Here is a 21,512-nt window from a genome sequence, read left to right on the forward strand (position 1 = left end):
TGATTATAACCTACACCAAAAGCCTCAGAAATTAAACACAATTATTTTAAAAACTAGTAAACATAAAAATTATCCTTCGGTATTTTGCAAGCCAGCGACCTTAATTAGCGGAAGTACGAATTGCACTTCCGCTAGCTGCTCCGATGTCGTGAAGTGTTCATCAATTCACTCCGGAGAAGGTTTGTATCGTAAATAGAAACTGTTTCACTCGCGAACTTTATTACAAAATTATGCTATGCTGTTTGTGCGTGTGAAATAGTATTCCAGTCGACAAGCACTTTAACGTGCTAAGGCTGCTTTGGTATTAGCATTAGCCTACCTTACCTTAGCCAATAGAGCTAATATAAGCTAATTGAAGCTAAGTAAAAGATGTATTTGTCGGTTTGGTTTGGCACATATTACCCGAATTAATCATTCAAGTCTACGTTAATTCATTTTCACGACTGTAACTGGAGTTGTTTAAACGTGGCTAAAGTCGTTGATAGCTGTCAATACGAATCAATGAGTATGGTCTGTGCGTCCGCTGGTTATTTATAACATGTCTAAATGTTGTCTTACACACAAGGGGAGTCGAAATGTCAGGTGCCGGAGGAGGAAAACGTCCCTCCGGGGGGGACAGTCCCCCTGGCCCACCTGAGAAGAAAAGCAAAAAGGAGGAGAAGACAACCACCACTCTCATTGAGCCCATTCGCATAGCAGGAGTCTCGTCTACGGTGAGCCCATTCACGTGGCAAATCTGCCTGCACTTGAATTCAGCACGCTCACGCCTTTCTTATTTGATGTGCAGGAGGAAATGGACATGAAAGTGATCCAGTTTAAGAATAAAAAGCTGAGTGAGCGCTTGGAGCAGCGACAAGCGATGGAGGACGAGTTACGAGAGAAAATAGAGAAGCTTGAAAAGAGGCAAGCGACTGATGACACCACCCTGCTGATTGTAAATCGTTACTGGTCTGAGGTACTACTACACAAAACAATTGTTTGACTTTGACAATTTCAAGATCCGTGCTTAGGGAAAAAAATCTTGATTACAGCTGGAAGAAAGGGTCCATATTCTGCGCAAATGTATTGAACCAGAGGCCCCAGTCCCATCAACACCGGTTCCCCCACCTGCTCCACTTCCTGATCCTGTACCCATGGAGAAAGACGCTGTCAGTATCGCCTCACCAACCTCCGGTGTGCCGCCACCTCCACTTCCTGAGGCACAGAATGACAGAAAACCACCAGAGCATCAGCAGCAAGATGAAGTAACAAAAGAGAGGCATTCGGAGGCTCCTCAGCAGCCTCCACCACCCGATGGATCGGACCAATTAAACCCCACCGAGCCCCAACGGCAAGCAACCACAGGTTAGACGCTATATTGGTCACTCAATATTTGTGAGCCCTTTTGAAAAATTGTTGATTCTCGTGCACAGAAGCATTGCCGCCACCACCTCCCCCCCTGAGCGACTGCGCCAAAGGGTTCTTAGCCACGCTGGAGTACAGCAACGAAGAGGAGGTCATGCTGCATCTCCAGGATCGCATGCTGTTCAGCAAGGACGCCATCGCCTGCCTCGTGTGCGTCTTTGACAGGCTGCACAGCTGCATTGACGACATGTGCAAGCAGATCCAAGCTGCGGGTAAGATGATGGTTGCAAGATTCTGGCAAGTTTCAAATTTAATGGGAAATATCGAGTTTAATATTTTTTATTTTTTCCAACCTGCCTGCAGCGTGCGAGGACGAGAGCCTGGCCAGCGTGGGCGCCATGAACCGTACCCTGCTGGACGAGAACCGTAGACTGCGAGATCAAGCCACCCTGCTGCAAGGCCGACATCACAAAACATCCATGGAGGTGAGATGCCTTTAGACACGCTCGAGATTGCGGCTGCGTGCGCGTGTCCTAAACATATAAGCATCCCCCCACCCCCTCTTCTCCTGACAGTACAACGAATTGGTGGATAAGATGACCAGTGCAGAAACCAAGGTGTCGGAAATGGAGACCACTGTGGAGGACCTGCAGTGGGACATTGAGAAACTCAGAAACAGGGAACAAAAGCTCAACAAGCACTTGGCGGAAGCCATGGAGCAGGTGCAATTTCCTTATTTTGTCTGTTTTTTGCCACTTTGGACATTACGATGTTTGCTATCATCTGGGGCAAGCTCCAGCTCACTCGTGACCCGAATGACGGCAAGCGTAATTTAAAGCGGACATTTTTCTCACCCAAATGTTATGGATGCATCAGTGGGAAAATAAATTGCTATCATTTTTCAAAAATACCAGAGACGGCAAATAAATCGAAATAAACACAACTTAAACCCACTTGCTCAACGAGGTTAATTTACTGCTTTTTCATAGGTGGGGTGTAGGGGTGTAACGATTCATCGATACACATCGATTAATCGATATAATGCTCTACGATTTATTGGCATCGATGCTGAACGTAAACATCGATTTATATCGCCGTGTTTGACCTCGGACATTAGACGCGACTTTATTTTGAAATCCAGTTCATTGTTGCTCGCTTCCTCTTTCGGGAGCAGTGCGCGCCGCGGCGTTGTTGTGTTGTGAGCAGAGCAGGCACGTGAAAGGGGAGTCGACAACTAGTACGCGGCTCCTGGGCTGGTGCTATGGCTATTGTCCAAAAAGATGAGCTCCCCTTTAGGCTTCAAGTCATTCGTTTGGAAGCACTTTGGATTCCAAAGAAAAGATGGCTCAACGGACAAGACACGTGCAGTTTGTAAATCCTGCCATGCGGTGATCAAATATTCCGGGACCACAAATCTCTCCGCACATTTAAAGAAAAAACACATCAAAGTTCAGTGTTAAAATAAGCACTTTGTATACTACAATACTCTTGTAATTCCCTAAATAAAGAGTTTGCAGTACCTTGTTGATTTTGCGTATGAATTGTTATAAATCAGGATATTGTTCTATATTTTTATTAAAAAAAAAAAAAATCGATCGGAGAGCACTATATCGCGATATATCGTGAATGAATCGGAGAAGAAGATATCGGCAAGTATCGTAGTTCTTTGTATCGATATGATATCGTATCGTGACAAAACCCGCGATTTACACCCCTAGTGGGGTGCCTTTTACTCTTAATAATTCATAAGTGATTAATAACCTCTCTGGTCTATTTTTTTTTTTGTGGTCTGCAGCTGAAGTCTGGCTGCAGTAGCACCGGCAGCTCGGCCGGACTTGCCGGAGGCCAAATAACATTAACCATTCAAAAGGTGAGTGCTTGTTAACCCCCCCCCATTTGCAAATGTTTTATTCACAATTGTTTTTACTTTGCAGTTTGAGAGTCTTAACACGGAGCTGGAGCACATCCAGGAGTTAGCCAATAGCCGCATGGCAGAGTTGGAGAAGCTGCAGGTGGAGCTTCAAGAGGCCGTGAGGGAGAGTGAGAAGCTCAAGGTGACAGTGACCTTTAGTGACTACTTGAACCTTTTTGTTGCGTGGGTGCACGCGGGGCGTTGGGGTCGTCTAACTAACGAGCTGCTACAGTTTGCATGTTCACATAATACCCGTGAGGGTGGCAATTAAGCCCCGTTGGAATGTAGCGTGCATGACATCAACTGGAGCAACTCCCAGCTTTTCAGCAAGTTCCCATTGTTTGTTTTGTTCCTCCCAATCGGAACGGCCGTGTTGACGAGCAGCCAGACAAAGCGCAGCTCAAGTTAGAGTTCATTTAACTAAACAAAGCAGGTGTGAGGAAAGCGGATGGTTAATTAAATTTTTTGTCTCACAAAAATATGGCAATTGAGCAGAGGTGTGTTGTATTTTTTTACGTTTATATATCCACTGTATATAGTGATCAGGAAGGAGTGAATGATTGCAAACGCAGCCTACGCCTAAACCTTTGCCACTTTTTCTTTATTCCAGATGGATTTGCGTAATATTCCGGAGGAAGTTGTGAAGGAGACGGTGGAGTACAAGTGTCTGCAGTCCCAGTTCTCGCTGCTCTACAACGAGTCCCTGGGAGTGAAAACCCAGCTGGATGAGGCTCGGGCCCTCCTGCTTACAGCCAAGAACGCCCACCTCAGACAGATTGAGCACATGGAGGTACACTTCATTGTCTGCCCCCACCAAATTATTTCTCTTTTCTGCGCGATTGGCGATTGTTGAGACAATGCCTGTGACGTGCCCTATTGAGTGATCCCGCTGTGCGCATCTTTCCCCTCAGAGTGACGAGCTGTCCCTCCAGAAGAAGCTACGCACCGAAGTCATCCAGCTGGAGGACACGCTGGCCCAAGTGCGCAAAGAATACGAGATGTTGCGCATCGAGTTTGAGCAAAATCTTGCCGCCAATGAGCAAGCAGGTACTATAAAAGCCTCCGCGACAAACTGCAACAGCGTCTAGTAAAGCAAGTCATGATGCAAAAAAACTCAAATGTTTCCTGTTATTTACCCCAGGACCAATCAACAGGGAGATGCGACACTTAATCAGCAGCCTTCAGAACCACAACCTGCAGCTGAAAGGGGATGTGCAGCGCTTCAAGAGGAAGCTGCGCGAAACCCAGATTGAAATCAACAAGGTAGACGATTCCCGTTTACGCTGCCCGCTTTCAAATGTTGCCCACTTGCCATTTTGAAGTTCACGACGCTATCGATGACAGCAAAGGTTCTCAAACGACATGTTTTTGCCCAAAGCTACGCTGCCTGAGCAGCGACGCCGGCGTTCTGGCCCTGGAGGAGTCGAGCAGCGACGGCACGGACTTGAAGAAGGAGGAAGACGACGACCAAGAGGAGGAAGAGGAGAGGAGGAAGGAGCTTGAGAGGCAGCGGGCCCGTGAGAGGGAGCGTGAGGCCGAGCGCGAACGGGAGCGGGATCGCGAGCGTGAGAGGCAGCGCAGCGACGAGTTAAAGCGGAAAGACTCGGACACCTTGAAGATGCTCAGAGTCGAGCTCAAGTACGCACCCCCCTGACCTGACCCTGTTTAGAGTCCCAATTTCTGACCCTGGCCTTGTGTAACATCTTGTGGCTTTGCCGCCCTTCAGGAAAGCTCAGGAGTCACAAAAGGAGATGAAGCTCCTGTTGGACATGCATAAATCCGCTCCAAAGGAGCAGAGAGACAAAGTGCAGCTCATGGCAGCTGAACGCAAGTCCAAAGCAGAGGTCTGCCCCCCATCTTTGTGATTGTCTTTTACCTTGCGTGTTTGTGGCAGCATCATGTTTTGCTTCTGCTAGAAAGAAAAACAATGGAAACACAAGAGTACTAGAACATCTAAAATTAATTTGGAGCTTAGACAGAGGCACTTTAATTGGTAGCCGGTGCGTGCTAAGTCCCATTTAAGATGATTTTAAATATTTTGAACATGACCGCATCCCACTGAGAAGATAAGAGTATTTCAATTTATAAATTGTGCAGCGTATAATCTTCCCCACGTCCTCGTGTAGGTGGACGAGTTGCGGATCCGGGTGCGTGAGCTGGAGGAGCGCGAGAAGAAGGAGAGCAAGAAGCTGGCCGACGAAGACGCCCTCAGGAAGATCCGAGTGGCGGAAGACACCATCGAGCATCTGCAGAAGAAGCTGGCCGCCACCAAACAGGTATTCACCACACACATGTGCTGAGGTTTAATTCAAGATAGTTTAACATGGTGCAAGAGTCAAGGGAGGAGTTGCAGAATAACCTCTGTGTCGAAATGGGGGGGGGGGGGTTCTTTTTGGGTGTGCCTCTCTGGTGTAGCTTTGTCCAAGTCTCTCAGGTCACGGAATGACGCGACACATGTGGAAGGCTGCCCTGAGATCTCTCAGAGGCGGCGTGTCGCCTCAGCAATGTCGTAATTGCTCAACCTGAGCCACGACGACATGGGACACACCCACGTTGGCTCGTGTTTTAAAACGCTTATTACCTTTGACTTGACAAGTCTTGGATTTTTAATGTAGCTCTGGGGGGCTAAAGTCCTCCAAGAGCCATTCATGCCAAATTCATGAAAAAAAATATGACGCAAAGATTGAACGAATGCAAGCACTATTTTTTGGAAGGGGGGTTGTAATGCTTCCTCTGAGGTTTTCTGTGTTTTTAGAATAGCTTGGCCGCTCCAATTATTGTTCTTGTGGGCCTTAGGTTCTTTTTTTTTTTAGTGGTCTTCTTTTCTTAAGCGGCTCTTTCAACTGGCATATTGTTGAACACAGCGCTTGTCAAACTGCTATAAATTGTAGTTTTGGGGGGGGGGGGAACCTGCACGTCAACTTATTATGCAATCGAATGTGGTTATTTTTCTGTCTCTTCTGTTGGGGGGTAGTTACATTTAGTCGCGTCCTCGGTAAAACGTCTCTCAGGAGCTAAAATGTTGAAGCTGGTTGAAATGGTCCAATGGAGACTTGATAAGCTCGAGAGACGACGGTGCTCGGAGATCCTGAGGCACCTTCGGCTTGGGAGGTCCCGCCCACCTAACGCAGTCCAGACTGATACTGATTTAGCCAGCGCCTCAGGCCCCGTGTGAAGCAGTTGTTTTACATTTGTTCAGCGTGATTCCTTCCTGCCCAAAATCCGTCCGTTCAAGGCAAAAAGATCGGACATGGTGTTCTCTTTACAGGCTGACCATTAAAGCAAGGGAAGCAAATGCAGTATTGTATAAATTTGGTCCAGTTGCTTACGTCAAGTTTCATAGCTCTGGTCGTAACGGCAGGTGTCGAGCTGAGTTATTTGTTTCTCTGGAGGAGGAGGAAGCGCTGCTGAGCGAGATGGACGTGACGGGCCAGGCCTTCGAGGACATGCAGGAGCAGAACAGCCGGCTCTTGCAGCAACTGCGCGAGAAGGACGACGCCAACTTCAAGCTGATGAGCGAGCGCATCAAATCCAACCAGATCTACAAGCTCCTCAAGGAGGAAAAAGAAGAGCTGGCCGACCAGGTCCTCACCTTCAAGACGCAGGTGGGAGCCCAAAACCCTGAATGGGTTGTCACAACAAGGCGGCAAAGCTCTTGAACACATTTCAACGTAGTTCCTTTGCACCAAGATGCCACCAGATAGAGCCAAAACTAATTGCTTTGGCCCGAGTACAAAACCAGCAATGTGAGTTTTACCCCAATAATGGAGGATTTATAAATAGAATAAAAAAATCTACCAACAGGTCAATTTGCCTCACCATAAATACCCAAATCACTGTTGTTGCTTAAGAGAATACTCACCCAGCCTTAAATGTTACTGGCTGACCCGACCCCCTCCTTCTTGTTACCAGGTGGATGCTCAGTTGCTGGTGGTGCAGAAACTGGAGGAAAAAGAGGGAGTTCTTCAAAGCACGCTGGCCACCCTAGAAAAAGAGCTGTCGCTCAGGACTCAAGCGCTGGAACTCAACAAGAGGAAGGTGAGCAAGGCCTCGTGACTCACTAATGATCCGTCGGCACGCTTTGACTGTGCACAGATGGAGCAACGCGAATAATTGCTTGCGCCCGCTCGCTCGTCACTAAACATTCCCATGTTTATTCAAAGTCGTCAGTGTGTAATAAAGGTTGCGTCATTAGGCTTCAGTGGAGAGAGAAAAAGTCTACACACCCCTGCTCAAATGCCAGGCTTTTTAAATCGGTTTTTCCATAATTAATCTAAACTATAGCCTTTACGACACATTTGAGGGCGCCCTTGGAAAAAAAAAAAATAATTCTTCCCGGACCCAGAATGTTTAAAAACCCCTCGGCATATGTTTGTAAAAAGCTGTTACAGAGTGACATTGTTGGGCTTTTTTTTTTTTTTCTTTGTTTTGTTTTCTCCTGCTCCAGGCGGTGGAGGCCGCACAGCTGGCGGAGGACCAGAAGGTGCAGCTGGAGCACACGCAGGCCAAGCTGAAGGAGATCCAGGTCGCCGTCGCCGAAAACCGCACGGCCCGCGAAAGAGAGAGCAGCAACTTCAAGCGAGCGCAGGTAGCTTCACGTCAACTCCCTTTGTTTTCTATTTTGGAAAACGTCTCACCTCACTTTGGAAAATAATGCACTTGAAAGTATCAGCAAGTCTGAGTGGTCATATTTACTCACTGGAAGGTCTTCAATTTCATTAAAGTGGACTTAAAATTGAATTATTTCAATAAAGAACAGGAAGTTAATTTTGCAAAGTTTTTGTGCTTGTTGCCTAACTATTTGTAAGCATCAAACCTCAAAACTGCGAGGCAGACATGCTACCCACTATCACACCGTACAGCCCGCAATTTTTTTTTTTTAAATTAAGAAAAAAAAAAAAAAACTACTTGCAGGTGGGCCAAAATGAAATCTATAAATCTTGCTTCCCAGGAGGATCTCTCAAGGCTGAGGCGGAAGCTCGAGAAACAGAAGAAGGTGGAGGTGTACTCCGACGCTGATGAGATCCTGCAGGAGGAAATCAACCAGTACAAGGTGCGAGAAATTTGAGCGCGATGGTAAGGCGGGCCCGTTGCAACATCCGCAGTCCACTCTTCCTGTGGGGAAGAAAACGTAACCGTAAAATACGAGCGTGTCGTTTTCCCTCCTCGTATCGCTTTACCTTTTTTTTTTAGTGAAAGCTTTCCAGCGACGTGCTTGAATTGGTTTGTTTGTGTGTGCAGGCAAAGTTGCGCTGCCCGTGCTGCAACACGCGGGACAAAGACACGGTGCTCACCAAGTGTTTCCACGTCTTCTGCTACGAATGTCTGAAAATGCGCTACGACACACGCCAGCGTAAGTGCCCCAAGTGCAACTGCGCCTTCGGGGCCAACGACTTTCACCGTATCTACATCACCTAAAAAAAAACGGACATCCAAATGGACAAGCTTGTCTCTTCTCCCTTTGGATGTCCGCTTCAAGGTGTGGTTGCCACCTGGGGACAAATGTAAACGGACGGATGGACGGCTAGCGACCGCGTGTTGTCTTTGTGGAATAAACAGCTGTTAGTCAACTTGGTGTGCTGCTCTCCGCCACTTTCTTCTCACGCCCGTCGTCTTTTCTTCTTGAAGCCTTTCTTTACATTCCGGAAATGAAAACCGATGGATTTAAGGTCTTACTTACTTGCTTGAGCGTGTTTGTAATTTATAGAGCGCGACGCTCTGTGTGACATCATCGCCGAGTTCTAGAGGGGTTGAGAAGCCCGCAGAGACCCGACCCAGTTTGGCACGCCATCAGCGCATACGGCACTCTTTACATCACCTTGGCTCAGCTGGGCGTGTGGGCGGGTTGCATCAGGATTTTGTTTGTGTGTCTGTGTGTGTCTGCAGGTTTTATGTGTTGTGTTTTTGTGTGTCAAGTGTCTACTTTGTTGTGTGCTTTTGTTTTGTCTGCCTGTTTGTTTCAATGTCTGTTTTGTGTGTACGTTTCATGATTGTGTTGTTTTTATTGTTTTTCGCCTGTGGTTTGCGTTTGCGTTTCATGTCTGTTGTGTGTTTTTGTCCCGACAGTGGGTTTTATGTTTGAGTGCGTGCCAATTTTGAGTTAGATTTTTTTGTGTCTGCCTTTAGTGTTTGTTTCATGACTTGCTTTTCTGTGTGCGTGTTGTCTGTAGTGTGTGTCATGCATTTGCTTCTTTTGTGTGTGTACGTGTGTTCCCCTGTTGCCATGGCGCCCCTCGCTGAGTTTGACACAACATCTGCAGCTTATAGTGGCTCATTACCGTATGAAATCACAGCAGTGGAAAGTCTCAGCACATATGGGCGGCCGTTGCGCAGCTCCAGGTCGTCCTAAAGGTCGAGTAGAAAAACATCTGCGCGAGGACATTCTTTGAGCGTCATGAATGCGATGAGCCTCCTTTTTCCTCCTCCCGCCGCTCGTCGGCCGATGTGAACGAGCGCTGCGAGGTTGGCTCACGTCTGTTTGACGTTAGAACTTGTGGGAAAGGCAGTTCACACCATGTTGCGCAGGAACGCTTCCAGACTCCACAGAGAAGAGGGGAGAAAAAAAAAGAGTTAATTCAGCATTTGGGAACAGTTAGATCAACGTTCCAGGAGACTTTGTTATAATGTCAGCTAAACAAAAAAAAGTAAAAGTCTGCGATATAACTGCTTAAGCTTAAAGTGTGTTTGATACCTGAGATATGATCCACTTTTAATTACTATGTCACAACTAGAAACCAGCAAAACTGGAAAACAGTCAATACTAATACTGTTCTTGTCTGTCCGAATCGTTTCATCTCCAAAATCACAACTTTTAACCACGAAGGCTGATTTGGCTCAAACTGTCCCATTTCTAATACACTGGACAGATGAAATTGTCACAGCAACATATAGAAGCTGAAATCGATTTGGATGAAACAAAAATAGTCCCATGCAAATTTCATGGAGCAATAAGTTGACTTGAAGTAGCTTGTTGGCCCTGATTGTCCCGACTTTTAAGCAGGCACGAAAAGCTTTGGTGCTGTCGCACACCTCCAGATGTTCGGTGCGGAGCGGCCATGAGTCGACGGCCTTGTTATTGTGCATTTGCACGACTGCGGGAGGCTACGCCCTACCCCCAGACGCTAATAACACCACTCTGCGTCAGGGACACTCACATCTTCCAAAGTGTGAATTAATATTTTAATTTTGCACAGCGCTCTTACCAGGTGTGTTATTTGGGGTGGAAAGTGCAACATCAAATATTAAAAGAAAAAAAATCTGGAATTTAGACTTAGATTCCTATGTATGGATAATTTAACAAACCCGGCATCCCAGATTCAAACTCTAAACCTGACAGCATGAGGGGGACATGCAAATCCCTACACCCACTTTGCCACCCCCTGCGGTGTGTCCTGTTATGGCAGGATGGTCCGTTAGCTTATTATTGAAGTTTTCCCGAAAACAAAGCACGTTGCGCCATTGGATGTCATTACGGTTTTTTTCTCTGCGCGCCTCTGCACTGTGTGCGTGTGTGTGTTGGCAGCCAGCGGGGATGACGTCGTCAGGCGTGGTAATAACAATGAGAACACGATTGAATCCAGACTACAAGGTCTCGCACCCTCGCTCGCTCTCGTATGTTACTGTAGAATCAAACAGCACGTTTAAAAGTTTAATCATTTTTGCGCGTGTGTGTCCACTAGCTTGTCGTGTGCATGTGCTGAATGTGGGAAAAAGGGAGAAAAAGTTCACTGGTGGAGTTTCCGAGTGAAGTGGAGCAGTGTAAAGTGGATAGGAAATGACTCATGGCGCGCGCGCGCGTGTGTGTGTGAGTGAGCGTGGGTGTGTTCTCCAGTGTTAAAAAACACGGAGCACAGTGGTCCCGGTGAGTCACTCCGTGATGTTCACTTTTCCATGCTGACGACCACCGCGCGCTCCTCGCTCTAAGCGTGAACATATTTTAAATTATTTTTAATAGGTGTGTTTTGAGCGCGCGCACACAATGGATTCCCACGCTCTATGCACAATTTGCGGATTTTTTGTGGCGTTGTTGAGCGCGTTCCACGGCACGTGGGCACAAAAAAGTAAGTTTTGGTTGTTCGATTTAAGCTTCTTTTTCTGTGTGTCTTTTGTGTGTGTGTGCGTGTGCAGCGTTTCCTTTACCGGCTTTCATAGTTAACCGGTTCCGCATTCCGATGGCCTGATTTCAGAGAGCCATCATCCGCTTCATGCACTGTCCTTCAACTCTCGGTCCAAAGAAAATACATCATTAACGATAATAAACACGTGAATTTTCATCTGTAGCTGGATTTGACTCTGATTTCAGGCTGACCTTAAAGGCAACACCGCACTTAATATACAGTACAGCTACTGTAATTAGGTGTATGTCAGGTGATGCCTTCAAGGACAGTCCGAAGCAACTCCGACCGACTCCGAAGGCACCACAATGTAAGGTGATGCCTTCAGGGGTTGTGAAAACCACTGCTTTCCCGTGCTCATCAATCTACATACAATACATCTCGAGTTATATATTAGCATTGCCAAAGCGTTTTAACAGAAAAATAAAATAACCGTACAATATGAAATATCACTTTAAATATTGTCAATAATTCAAATTATGATTGACTATTCTATAATAATACACAAACTATGATTGACTTTTATCTTGGCCTGTATCATAAATCGATTATAAACAATCCAACTAACAGGATTGATCCTGAACAAAGAGTTTAGTGCGGCTGTTTTGCTAAGGCTTTGCATTGAATCCCGATGGAGGACAGCAGGCTGAGTTCATAGCAAAACACTGCTTGCCCTCAGATCGTTTCCTGATGCTTTCAAGCGCCTGTCTTGTATGCGTGTCGGCATGCGCGCGCGTGTGCGTGTGGCCTCCGCCACTCCAAACACCGAGTCTCCCACATCTGGATATCAGCTGCTGCTTGGCCCGCCCCCGTCTGTTTTATGACAAAACGCAACATCCCCACACCCAAAAAGACGAGACTCCCCAACGTCAGGAATGCGAAAGCCGGCGCCAGATTGCACACGCAGCCACGGAGGGGCGAGAAAACTCCCAGAGTGAGCGCGGACACGCGTGACGCGACAGTTTGCTGCGTTGCGACACGTTGCGGTGCAGACGAGCTTTGTCGGACGGGGGTCAGTTGACGGTCACGCCTACGCTTGCTCCTTCCTCCTGACCTTGGGCATTCCCGGAGTTCTTCCTCTGCTGGTGCCACATTTGCTCTACCACTACGCATTCCAATCACACTGTGCTGCACTAGCACACTAAAGATAAAAAAACAAAACGGCTAACGGACCTTGGTTCTGCAGCATACAACTGTGACGTCGACACACGACTTGTACAACTTGTAAAGCGTTTAATAAGAGTTTTACAATGTCAAAAAATCGGGAGAATAAGTACTCATTCCGTTTGTGGCGTTTAACATTGGGTGTTAATATAATAGTTCGGCACTGGACAGTATTTCATTTTTGTATATTTTTTCATGGTTTTCTGTCTAAAATGTACGTTTTGGTCTTTAAAATACAGTGAAATTACTCAACTGGGTATTGCGTGCAACGTTCAGTTCTGATTTCATTTTTTGAAAAAGACAAAAAAAAAAAAAACGGGGCACACATTGAAGCGTTCATCTGTCTGGCTGTCATGCAAACAAATGAAGACTTCCATTGTGTCCACAGCGGGCGGGCAGGCGGAAAGGAAGCCTTTCCCCTTTAAACACCATCTTGTTTTCATCTGGGTGACGTGCCGTGGAAGAAATACTAACAAGCCCGAGGAAGCCGTTTTTTTTGTTCAGTACACTGTAACGCCATTAAGTTTATTGTGGGTGTACGTCCACTTTCAACCACATGATGGCAGCACACGGTCGTGTTTAACACTAAATTGACTGCCTCAGTAACTTAGTGATCCTCTACTGTTTTTAATTAATGGGCATCTTTTGGCTTCTTTTCGTAATGTATACTGTCAGATGATTAAATTCGTATTAAATTTGATTAAATTTAGAGGGGGGCGATTTGTAGGTGCAATGGGTTATCCATTACTCTTGCTCTTTTAACAAGTTTTCTTGTGCGTAGGTAAATGTGGACTCTCGGAATTCTGGAATTCCGATCTGGACGCGTGCGTGCCGTGTGCGTCTTGCAAGCAGTACCCCAAGACACCGTCGTGCAACACATGTGAGACATATATGAACTGCTACTGAATTGAATTTAGCGTGCTTACCACTAGAGGGAGCCCGCGTAACCGCCAAGGTTAAATATTATTTCAAGTAAGGCCTCAAGTGAACCCAAATAAGAGTTGTGATCTGTCAACCGTAGGCAAATTGGTGGAGGAAACGTCAGACGTGTGGAAGCTGGCGGCCATCAGTAGTTTTTCGGTGCTGGCCGTGATCCTGGTGGGCGCCGCGTTCCTCATCGGCGTCATGGTGCATCGCCGCAAGTCACACAAACTGCCTCTACGAGGTATATCATTATTTGTTTGGTTTTATTATGATTACATCAGACCACTGAGCCATAAGGCATCATGATTATCCTTTTTTTACTTTTAGCCTGGACTGGATTGTTTTGTGTCTTGGTCCACGTGTCTATATCAGCAACTTTGTGACAGCTAACGTTATTTGAGTGACGGTAAAAAATAAAAGTCATGCAAATGTCACTTGTAAGCAAATGCTGGTAAAGGTGAGCATGTCCGTAAACCTTTACATGACACTTTTTTTTCTACTTTGTTTTGAATTTGCAGAACCAATTGAAGAAACTGCAGGGCCACTTTATCAAGCTTAAACCTTTCAGTGAGTGTACTTTTCATGTCATGTGATTGTCTTCAATGTGAAATAACTATGGGCGGGTCAAAAGATTGTATTCCCTTTATCTAGAGTCATATTATATATTACATTTTAACCTTCTGTAATGGTCGCTCTTTGTCTTCAGCAGCCTCATCTTCCTCTGGAAACACACTCATGTGACGTACAGAATCAAGCGGCGAGTGCTCCCCCCACCCCGATCTGACCCGGTGACCTTCAGCCACGTAATAGCATGAATGTAAGTATGAAGAGGTCAAAGGTCAAGCGAGTGGGCGGGACACGCTGCTGGCGTCTGTTTGAATGTAGCTAATGTTTAGGTGAAATGTTTTCTCTAGACAATCGTGCACTGTTACTGTGGCTCCTGCCAACCAAACCCGACACTATACTTATTTTTTTAGTCTGTGACTTTTCTGTTTCCTTTCCAAATACTCGTGGTTGCTTTTAATAAACACTTAGTTCTAAACCATGTACAGAAATCCAACTCCGGACACTATTAGGAATGATTCAGAATTTATTTTAGTGAGTGTATGGTTAAAATTTGAAGTCATGTTTTGAGAAACGAGCACATTTTAAAATGAAACTTTATTAGAGATTTTTTATGTCTAAACTTCATCCATGCCAGCTTGTGATTTTTAACTCCCTAATGATTTTAATTCTCCCCCAGAAATGTTGTGTACATGCACTGGCTTCTTTTGACCTAATGTGTCCTCTTATTGCTCTTTTTGTGTACCAAATGTATTTTCACAATAAATCTTTGAACTTTGTGGTGGTGGTGGATGGTGTGAATTTGAGTAGACATTGATCCAAGTCTTTCAATCACTGCTGTCCTTTCACCCTAAATGAGCTTGTAACAAAGAAGCAGAAAACGACACTTCTATGACAAGAGTTCAATATGACGTAAATACTGAGGAGAGCACTTTTAATCCATGAGGATTACAATAAAAAAATTAGCACAACGAGTTCTCTAGGGCCAGGGTTTCAAACTACCTTGAAACCCTAACCCTAGCGTTAAACCCTAGTTTGACACCCTAACTCTAGTATGAACCGTAACCCAAGCTTTAGATCCTACTTATTTTTTATTATGTTTATTAAATATAATTATATTATAATTTTAGATAATTTAATTAATACAATATATATCATTTAATTAATATATTATCAAACATATTGGCTTTTGACTATCATCAATAAAGCGTTTTTTATCTGTTACCTCTTTCCCCTTGGTACTGTCATCCGCAAACTCAATCTGGACTTCCACTGCTACGCTGATGACACCCAGATCTATATACGTACCACACCAACCCGTAACCCTTCCCTCACCCACTTTGAAACCTGCATCTCTACAATAAAAACATGGCTGACCCATAACTTTCTCAAACTCAACAGTGACAAAACAGAGCTCCTCCTCATAGGCACTAAATACTCCCTTAATAAAACTGGATCCATCACACTCACCATTGACTCCTCAAACATCACTCCCTCCCCTCTGGCACGCAACCTTGGCGTTATTTCTGACCCCACACTGTCCTTCCACCCTCATGTTAGCTCAGTTGTCAAGACCTCCTACTTCCACCTCCGACGCATCGCCAAAATCCGGCACTGCCTCTCTCTCCCTGCCGCTGAATCCCTCATCCACGCCTTCATCTCATCCCGGCTTGACTACTGCAACTCCCTTCTCACTGGAATCACTGCTCACTCACTGCATAGACTTCAACTAGTCCAAAACTCTGCTGCCCGCCTCCTTACCCACACCCGGTCCCGTGAACACATCACTCCTGTTCTCCACTCTCTTCACTGGCTCCTCATTAAGGAGCGTATCATCTTCAAGATACTCCTCCTCCCCTTCAAATCCCTTCACCACTTGGCTCCCACTTACCTATCCGACCTCCTACTGCCCCAACCGTCCCCTCCGATCCTCCAATACTTCACGTCTGACAGTCCCAAAATCTAAACTCAAATCCTTCGGTGACAGAGCCTTCTCCTGCACATCACCCCGACTCTGGAACTCTCTCCCTCAGTCTGTCTGTGACTCACCCACACTCCCCATATTTAAGTCCCGTCTAAAAACTTACCTCTTCTCTCAAGATCATGACCTCCCCTACCCATAACTGGTTTCCTCTTCTTAATTTTATCCGATTGTTTCTTCCCCGTCCCCCTCCCCTCGTGTATGTCTTTGCCTTGTTCCCTGTAAGCGTCTTTGGGTTTTTGAAAAGCGATATACAAATTTAATGAATTATTATTATTATGTAATGACACTAATCTACCAAAAGACGGCAGTGCCCCCATTCGCTTGTTCGCTTCATAAACTATCGAGTCAAAAGCCTATATGCTTAATATCGTACGACGTACGTATTTATTTAATTCTGCTTATGTGATATTTTAAACTAAACAGATGTACAGTAAAGTACTCATATGTTTAAGTTCTAAAAACCATATTGAAACTGAATTGAAATGACATCTACATTAAAGAAACAGCAATGATGAAAAAAAAGGAAATGGACATGTTCATTTTACGCTGGGTTACATACAAGTGAATGGGGGCACTGCCATCTTGCAGTAGCTTGGCGTCATTACATGAACATATACCGTATTTTCCGGACTATAAGGCGCACCTAAAAACCTAAAATCTTCTCAAAAGCCGACAGTGCACCTTATAGTCCAGTGCGCCTTATATATGGACTAAATTTCTAAATTCAAACTGTCCCGAAGCATTGTGTCATGAAATCAAGCATAAGTGGCCTGCTGAAGACTATGAATCATGAATCAAAAATACTATGGATCATTATTTTGTGATTATAAAGTGATTTGTTGCATCTGAAGTTGAAATAAAAAAGATAAAATGGAGAATGATTTGATTTGGATTAAAAATCTGACATGATGCATTAATGATGCATTAATTAATTATAGTCTGGTGCGCCTTATATAAGGATTAAGTTTTAAAATGGGCCATTCATTGAAGGTGTGCCTTATAGTCCGGTGCGCCTTATAGTCTGGAAAATACGGTAGTCTATGTACAATACACTATCGAATAAAAAAAGCCAATATTCTCCGGCAAAATCGTTTATAACTTTACTCGGTGATCGGGAGACCATGGATCAAGCCCAACACAAAGCAGTCTGTGAGATACAGTTGGAATAGTGTGAGACTCGGTTCTCCCGAACATAAGGGGAAAGTTTTCTCCATCTCACCAGTGTTGAGTTCAGAAATCCTTGGTAATTTTGTAATTTTCTTTTTTGTTGTTGAGCAAGTTCAAACTTGTGCCTACACTACCAAAACAAAATCGCCAAATTTACCTGGCAAAATGGCAGAACGGTTTTTAACTTTGCCCGGCGATTGGGCCCCACACAAAGCAGTCTTGGAGCTAAAATTGGAACAGTACAAGACTTAAACTCGGTTCTCTCGAACATAAGGCAAAAGCTTTAATCACTATACCACGGAGTGTTCTGCAAACAGGTAATAATTTGGTGCTTTTATCTATTTAATGAGACATATCCTATGAATAGATAAGAAAACAAGAAAACATTTCAACGCCAATATGGCTGAACGGTTTTTGACCTGGGATGGTGTCCAGCTTGGTTGGAGAGACGTTCGGTGCTGCCCTCCATTCCTCACTGGTGAAACACGCACGCGTCCAAATGTTTGACACATGTCAAACATTTCAGCTTGTTCTTCCTTTTGTCCACTAGGTGGTGCCAAAAGACCTAGTTTCTGCAGCATGGATCTGCTGGGGTGGAGCTACAAGGTTTTGAACCTGTGGCATCAACCTCTTGTCCGACGTGTTAACAGGTGACAATTTACTACAAACTTGGCATTGTTTAAGAGCACTTACCTGCTTTTTTATGCCTCCCTATTCCTGCAGAGCACTTTCCAGTAAGTATGCTGTTGGAAAACTGCCCCCTGCTGGCCAAAGGAACAAGCCCTCCAAAACCATGCAGAGGTTCCTCAAGGTTGCCTCCATTTTCAGAGTTGACGCTCAAATAAAATGTACTAAATGGCAGCTTGATGGCTCCCTTGTTTGTGTTGTGTGCAGGTGTCCACCCTGGAAAGTCTTAACATTACAGGAACTCTGGCTGCTTCCAGTCTACAGTTAAAAGTAAAACCTGTCAACTTAAATAGAGTTGTGTCAATGTTTCTTTTTCTTTACAGGTGGAGGTGGCAAATCCTGGTCCAGAAAGTGCAAAGCCTGCCGGTTTGTCTTCAGCCACAGATACTCCGTGAGCTCGTTAAAAGCCCTCTGCTGGTAAGAGAAGGAAAGTAATTTACATTTTAGCCAACATGTTTCAAAATTTGAATGACTTTTTTTTGTGTCCAGCGTGGCGCACCATCAAGAAACTGCTCGTAGCGGAAGCTGAGGACCAGAGCAAAGCCGCAGCACTTTGGTTTCTTTGTTACTGCCTCAACTCTAAGGCAAGTTGAGAAGTGAGACACTTTCAACGCTGCTCATTGCACATTCTTATCTTTATTCCATTAATCTTTTTTCCTATTTTCTGACAGGCAGCAAGGAACAAAATTAACTTCCTGGGGCATGCAGCAAGGAACAATCAGCAATACTCTGTGCCATGAACAACTCTACTTGTGCACTCGTATGTTTCACGCTAAAACATTTTCTGCACAAAATGTTGTCTTAACTTTTTACTTGGCAATCTTTTTGTCTCAGGTCCAGGTATGGAGTAACACTCGTCCCACTGACCGACCACTTGTCTCTCTGGCCGACCACTTCACCACTCGTCCCTCTGGCCGACCACTTCACCACTCGTCCCTCTGGCCAACCACTTCACCACTCGGCAACGAGCAGACTGCCATCAAACTTTGTGATTGAATGTTTACTCTGCAAAATAAATAAAGCTTTATTACAATAACACAACTTAAACTTTAAAACAAAATTACAAATATTTTCTTTCCAATAAAATATTTTATTTTCTTCCCCAACCCAAAATATTTCTGAATTTTCAAATCACAAAGACTCGCATTCCACTTGAACAATTTATTGAATCGAAAAGCAGTTTGAAAAGGCCCTGCCTGCATGGAAGCAGCTTAAGTGCTTGATGAGCTCAGGTATGATGTCTCTTCTCGTGGCAGGCACTAGGGAGAAGGTGACCACATGCAAACATCTCTCACTGGGACAAAACCTAAGTGCCAGGTACTCCACAGAACCACCACCACACACTTTTGGACAAGTATATCCATGACACTGACGCAAAGCAAGTTAGTTAAATATATGTTTCTCACTAACTTGGTCTGCATCAATGTCATCAAAAAACATATCCAGACAAGTGTGATGATGATGATATTGTGCTACTTGCGTTTTGGGAGAGATGTTAGCTGCTTGCATGCGCTCACCTTCTCCCTGGGGTGCCATGACAATATGACATCTCACATCAGCTCCTCAAGCACATAACACTACCAACTAACATACCTTATACGCATTTTTTTTTTTTAGATTTATATATATTTTTAAATTCAAGTCATTATTTGAAGAACAAAGTAGTACACTTTCACTTTTCATGTGCCAACTATGATCAGAAATATACTATTTAAGTTAAAATGCAGGTACATTTTTCAAAACTATACTTCTTACATTGACATGTAACTTTAACCATTGTAGAGCAGTTATTTTGTTTCTTTTGACTGATGCCCATAAATTCAACAGGACATTATTCATTTGGAAAATGACTAATTAAAATGTCCATTGATAACATTTTGGACGCCAAATATTTGAAGTCCTATATAACACGACCTTCTATATTTAAGATTAGGAGGCAAACGTTAAGGTCCATCTTGCTAGTCGCCAGAGCCATAATGCCAGATGGAAAATGGGGAGGTATCTTTCGAGATATGCAGATAGACAACCAGCAGCCGACGTGGAGCCTCCAGTCTTCAAGTTGGACAAAAACGTTCAAGTCAAACGCTTTCGTTGATGATCCATTGATTGACACCCGAGTGAGTGTTACTTGTGAGTGGGTGGGCGTGCTAGCTAACGCTCCACCTCTTGTTTCACGAGAGCTAGCGAGTTCCACTGACCTAACGACTAACAAATATTCTCCTTTCGTGTCATTGTTTACATGTGTGCATGACATACATACAGCAAATAGAGAGCTTGGAAAAAGTTGACATTACTCACTCGAAGCCCAAAATGGTAACAACCTGAAGAGCTAGCTGCTCGCTGAAGCGGAAATGTACGGTAGCCGAGAAAGCTCAATTCATATCACACAAAAGCGCGTCTTTGGCAACTTGCACGAACAGCGACGATTACTGCACGATATGAAAATATTGACATCTTTCAATCCGTTTAATTTTAGGAAATATTACCAAATGGACCTCCACTAAAATGGTCACAAAACATGTTGGGCCCGCCACTCCAAATTATAATAAAATCAACTCCCGGCAGTTGTCGACAGCATTTCATATACTGACCAGGAGATGGCGACAGCGTGGTCCCTGCGGACGATGTACAATACTTCTGCAATATTAGCCGGGTCAATAAATTGTCCTCATTTTGTTCTTTTCTAAATACATAATAATTTGCAAAGGATAAGAGCCAAGAGCCAAACAATTAAAAAGTCAGTTTTTGATGTCTTCTTTAGTACTGAATCAAATTCAAGGAATTGCAGTGGTATTGAAAAATAACAAAACAAACCTATCAAAATCACAAATGCCTAAACTGCTAAATGTATGAGAAAATGTCAGATAGACATGTTAAAACAATCTTAAATTGGTTCCATAGAGATTAAGTGTAAACTACATTAGTTCTAAACAAGAGGACTATGTTTTGAGGACTCCACTGATCATTTATAGGAAGCTCACAATATTGAAACATCAATAAAGGTGTACATTAGATTTCGGGGTGAAAGAATGACTTTAAAGGTGTTTTCAACTCTGTGAAATGTCAATAGTTTGTCAGCGTTAACGCCATGATCATACCGCATGATGGCCTTATCTTGTGACCTCATTGGGACACCTTTGTCTTTTAACGCCGTGCAACGCTTTGGTAGTGACATCCTTAAAGCTTTGTGTTGCCTTCTTCCTATGGTGCTTGCGGGTTGTCGGGTCACTGTCATCATGGTGATGTCAGTAACAAAAGAAACTGCAGGATTCTTCCTGCTTTAGATTGAAATTGCACTTACATTTCACTCCCCAGATGAAAAAGCCAACGTGGGTGTGTTTTGTGACCACTAGATGTCATCATGGCACACTAACAAGCAGGAGATGAGTCTTTCAGTGTCCTCAGTTTACATGGATGACATCACCAATCCTGCAGGGGAACAACACCAATCCACCCATCTATTTGCTTGTGCATGTATGTATTCATCTCAACTTAGTTCCAAGCCACTGATGATATCACAGTTCACTCGCCTGACTTTCATGCTTTTGCCATCTTTGGGTTCCCACTCAGTGACAGTTGATGTGAATGTAAATAGCTGTTAGTGATTGAGTGGTTTCAACAGTAAAAAGGATTGCTAGATATTAGCAGTTCA

General features: G+C 44.4%; 2 protein-coding genes and 1 long non-coding RNA gene across 7 annotated transcripts; 2 read left to right on the plus strand and 1 right to left on the minus strand.

The window, feature by feature from the left end:
- Positions 1–55: 55 nt before the first annotated feature.
- On the plus strand, positions 56–8,826 carry LOC133171371 (E3 ubiquitin-protein ligase BRE1B-like). Its single transcript, XM_061304688.1, has 20 exons — positions 56–179; positions 566–713; positions 788–955; positions 1,032–1,344; positions 1,413–1,616; positions 1,708–1,829; positions 1,920–2,066; positions 3,140–3,214; positions 3,279–3,398; positions 3,867–4,046; positions 4,168–4,303; positions 4,398–4,519; positions 4,635–4,894; positions 4,983–5,100; positions 5,383–5,532; positions 6,649–6,861; positions 7,169–7,294; positions 7,704–7,844; positions 8,208–8,309; positions 8,498–8,826. The coding sequence occupies exons 2-20, from the start codon at positions 576–578 to the stop codon at positions 8,672–8,674; spliced, it is 3,012 nt and encodes a 1,003-aa protein (XP_061160672.1). The 5' UTR covers positions 56–179; positions 566–575; the 3' UTR covers positions 8,675–8,826.
- A 2,060-nt stretch (positions 8,827–10,886) lies between these two features.
- On the plus strand, positions 10,887–14,801 carry si:rp71-1c10.7 (tumor necrosis factor receptor superfamily member 12A). 2 transcript variants are annotated; one of them, XM_061304691.1, is made up of 5 exons: positions 10,887–11,316; positions 13,316–13,414; positions 13,556–13,699; positions 13,977–14,025; positions 14,168–14,801. In XM_061304691.1, exons 1-4 carry the CDS (start codon positions 11,235–11,237, stop codon positions 14,015–14,017), a joined length of 366 nt encoding a protein of 121 aa, XP_061160675.1. In that variant the 5' UTR covers positions 10,887–11,234; the 3' UTR covers positions 14,018–14,025; positions 14,168–14,801. The 2 variants fall into 2 exon arrangements, with proteins under 2 accessions (XP_061160675.1, XP_061160674.1); XM_061304690.1 differs by having other exon boundaries at positions 10,889–11,316; positions 14,165–14,801.
- A 2,630-nt stretch (positions 14,802–17,431) lies between these two features.
- Positions 17,432–20,307, minus strand: LOC133171374 (uncharacterized). 4 transcript variants are annotated; one of them, XR_009718772.1, is made up of 4 exons: positions 20,159–20,307; positions 18,667–18,865; positions 17,867–18,274; positions 17,432–17,648 (listed from the first exon to the last, which is right to left on the minus strand). It is a non-coding gene; the product is annotated as an uncharacterized LOC133171374 (long non-coding RNA). The 4 variants fall into 4 exon arrangements; XR_009718771.1 differs by having other exon boundaries at positions 17,432–17,772; XR_009718770.1 differs by having other exon boundaries at positions 17,432–18,271.
- Positions 20,308–21,512: the final 1,205 nt, after the last annotated feature.

Source organism: Syngnathus typhle, linkage group LG18 (assembly GCF_033458585.1).
Source record: "Syngnathus typhle isolate RoL2023-S1 ecotype Sweden linkage group LG18, RoL_Styp_1.0, whole genome shotgun sequence".
In the NCBI taxonomy this organism is placed as follows: Eukaryota; Metazoa; Chordata; class Actinopteri; order Syngnathiformes; family Syngnathidae; genus Syngnathus; species Syngnathus typhle.

Excerpts from the sequence above, each read along its gene's own strand:
- si:rp71-1c10.7 (XM_061304691.1), top strand. The coding sequence starts at position 11,235 with ATGGATTCCCACGCTCTATGCACAATTTGCGGATTTTTTGTGGCGTTG. Across the intron at positions 13,415-13,555 it reads GACACCGTCGTGCAACACAT|GCAAATTGGTGGAGGAAACG; the intron begins GTGAGACATATA and ends TGTCAACCGTAG. Across the intron at positions 13,700-13,976 it reads ACACAAACTGCCTCTACGAG|AACCAATTGAAGAAACTGCA; the intron begins GTATATCATTAT and ends TTGAATTTGCAG.
- LOC133171371 (XM_061304688.1), top strand. The coding sequence starts at position 576 with ATGTCAGGTGCCGGAGGAGGAAAACGTCCCTCCGGGGGGGACAGTCCC. Across the intron at positions 1,617-1,707 it reads CAAGCAGATCCAAGCTGCGG|CGTGCGAGGACGAGAGCCTG; the intron begins GTAAGATGATGG and ends ACCTGCCTGCAG. Across the intron at positions 1,830-1,919 it reads ATCACAAAACATCCATGGAG|TACAACGAATTGGTGGATAA; the intron begins GTGAGATGCCTT and ends TTCTCCTGACAG.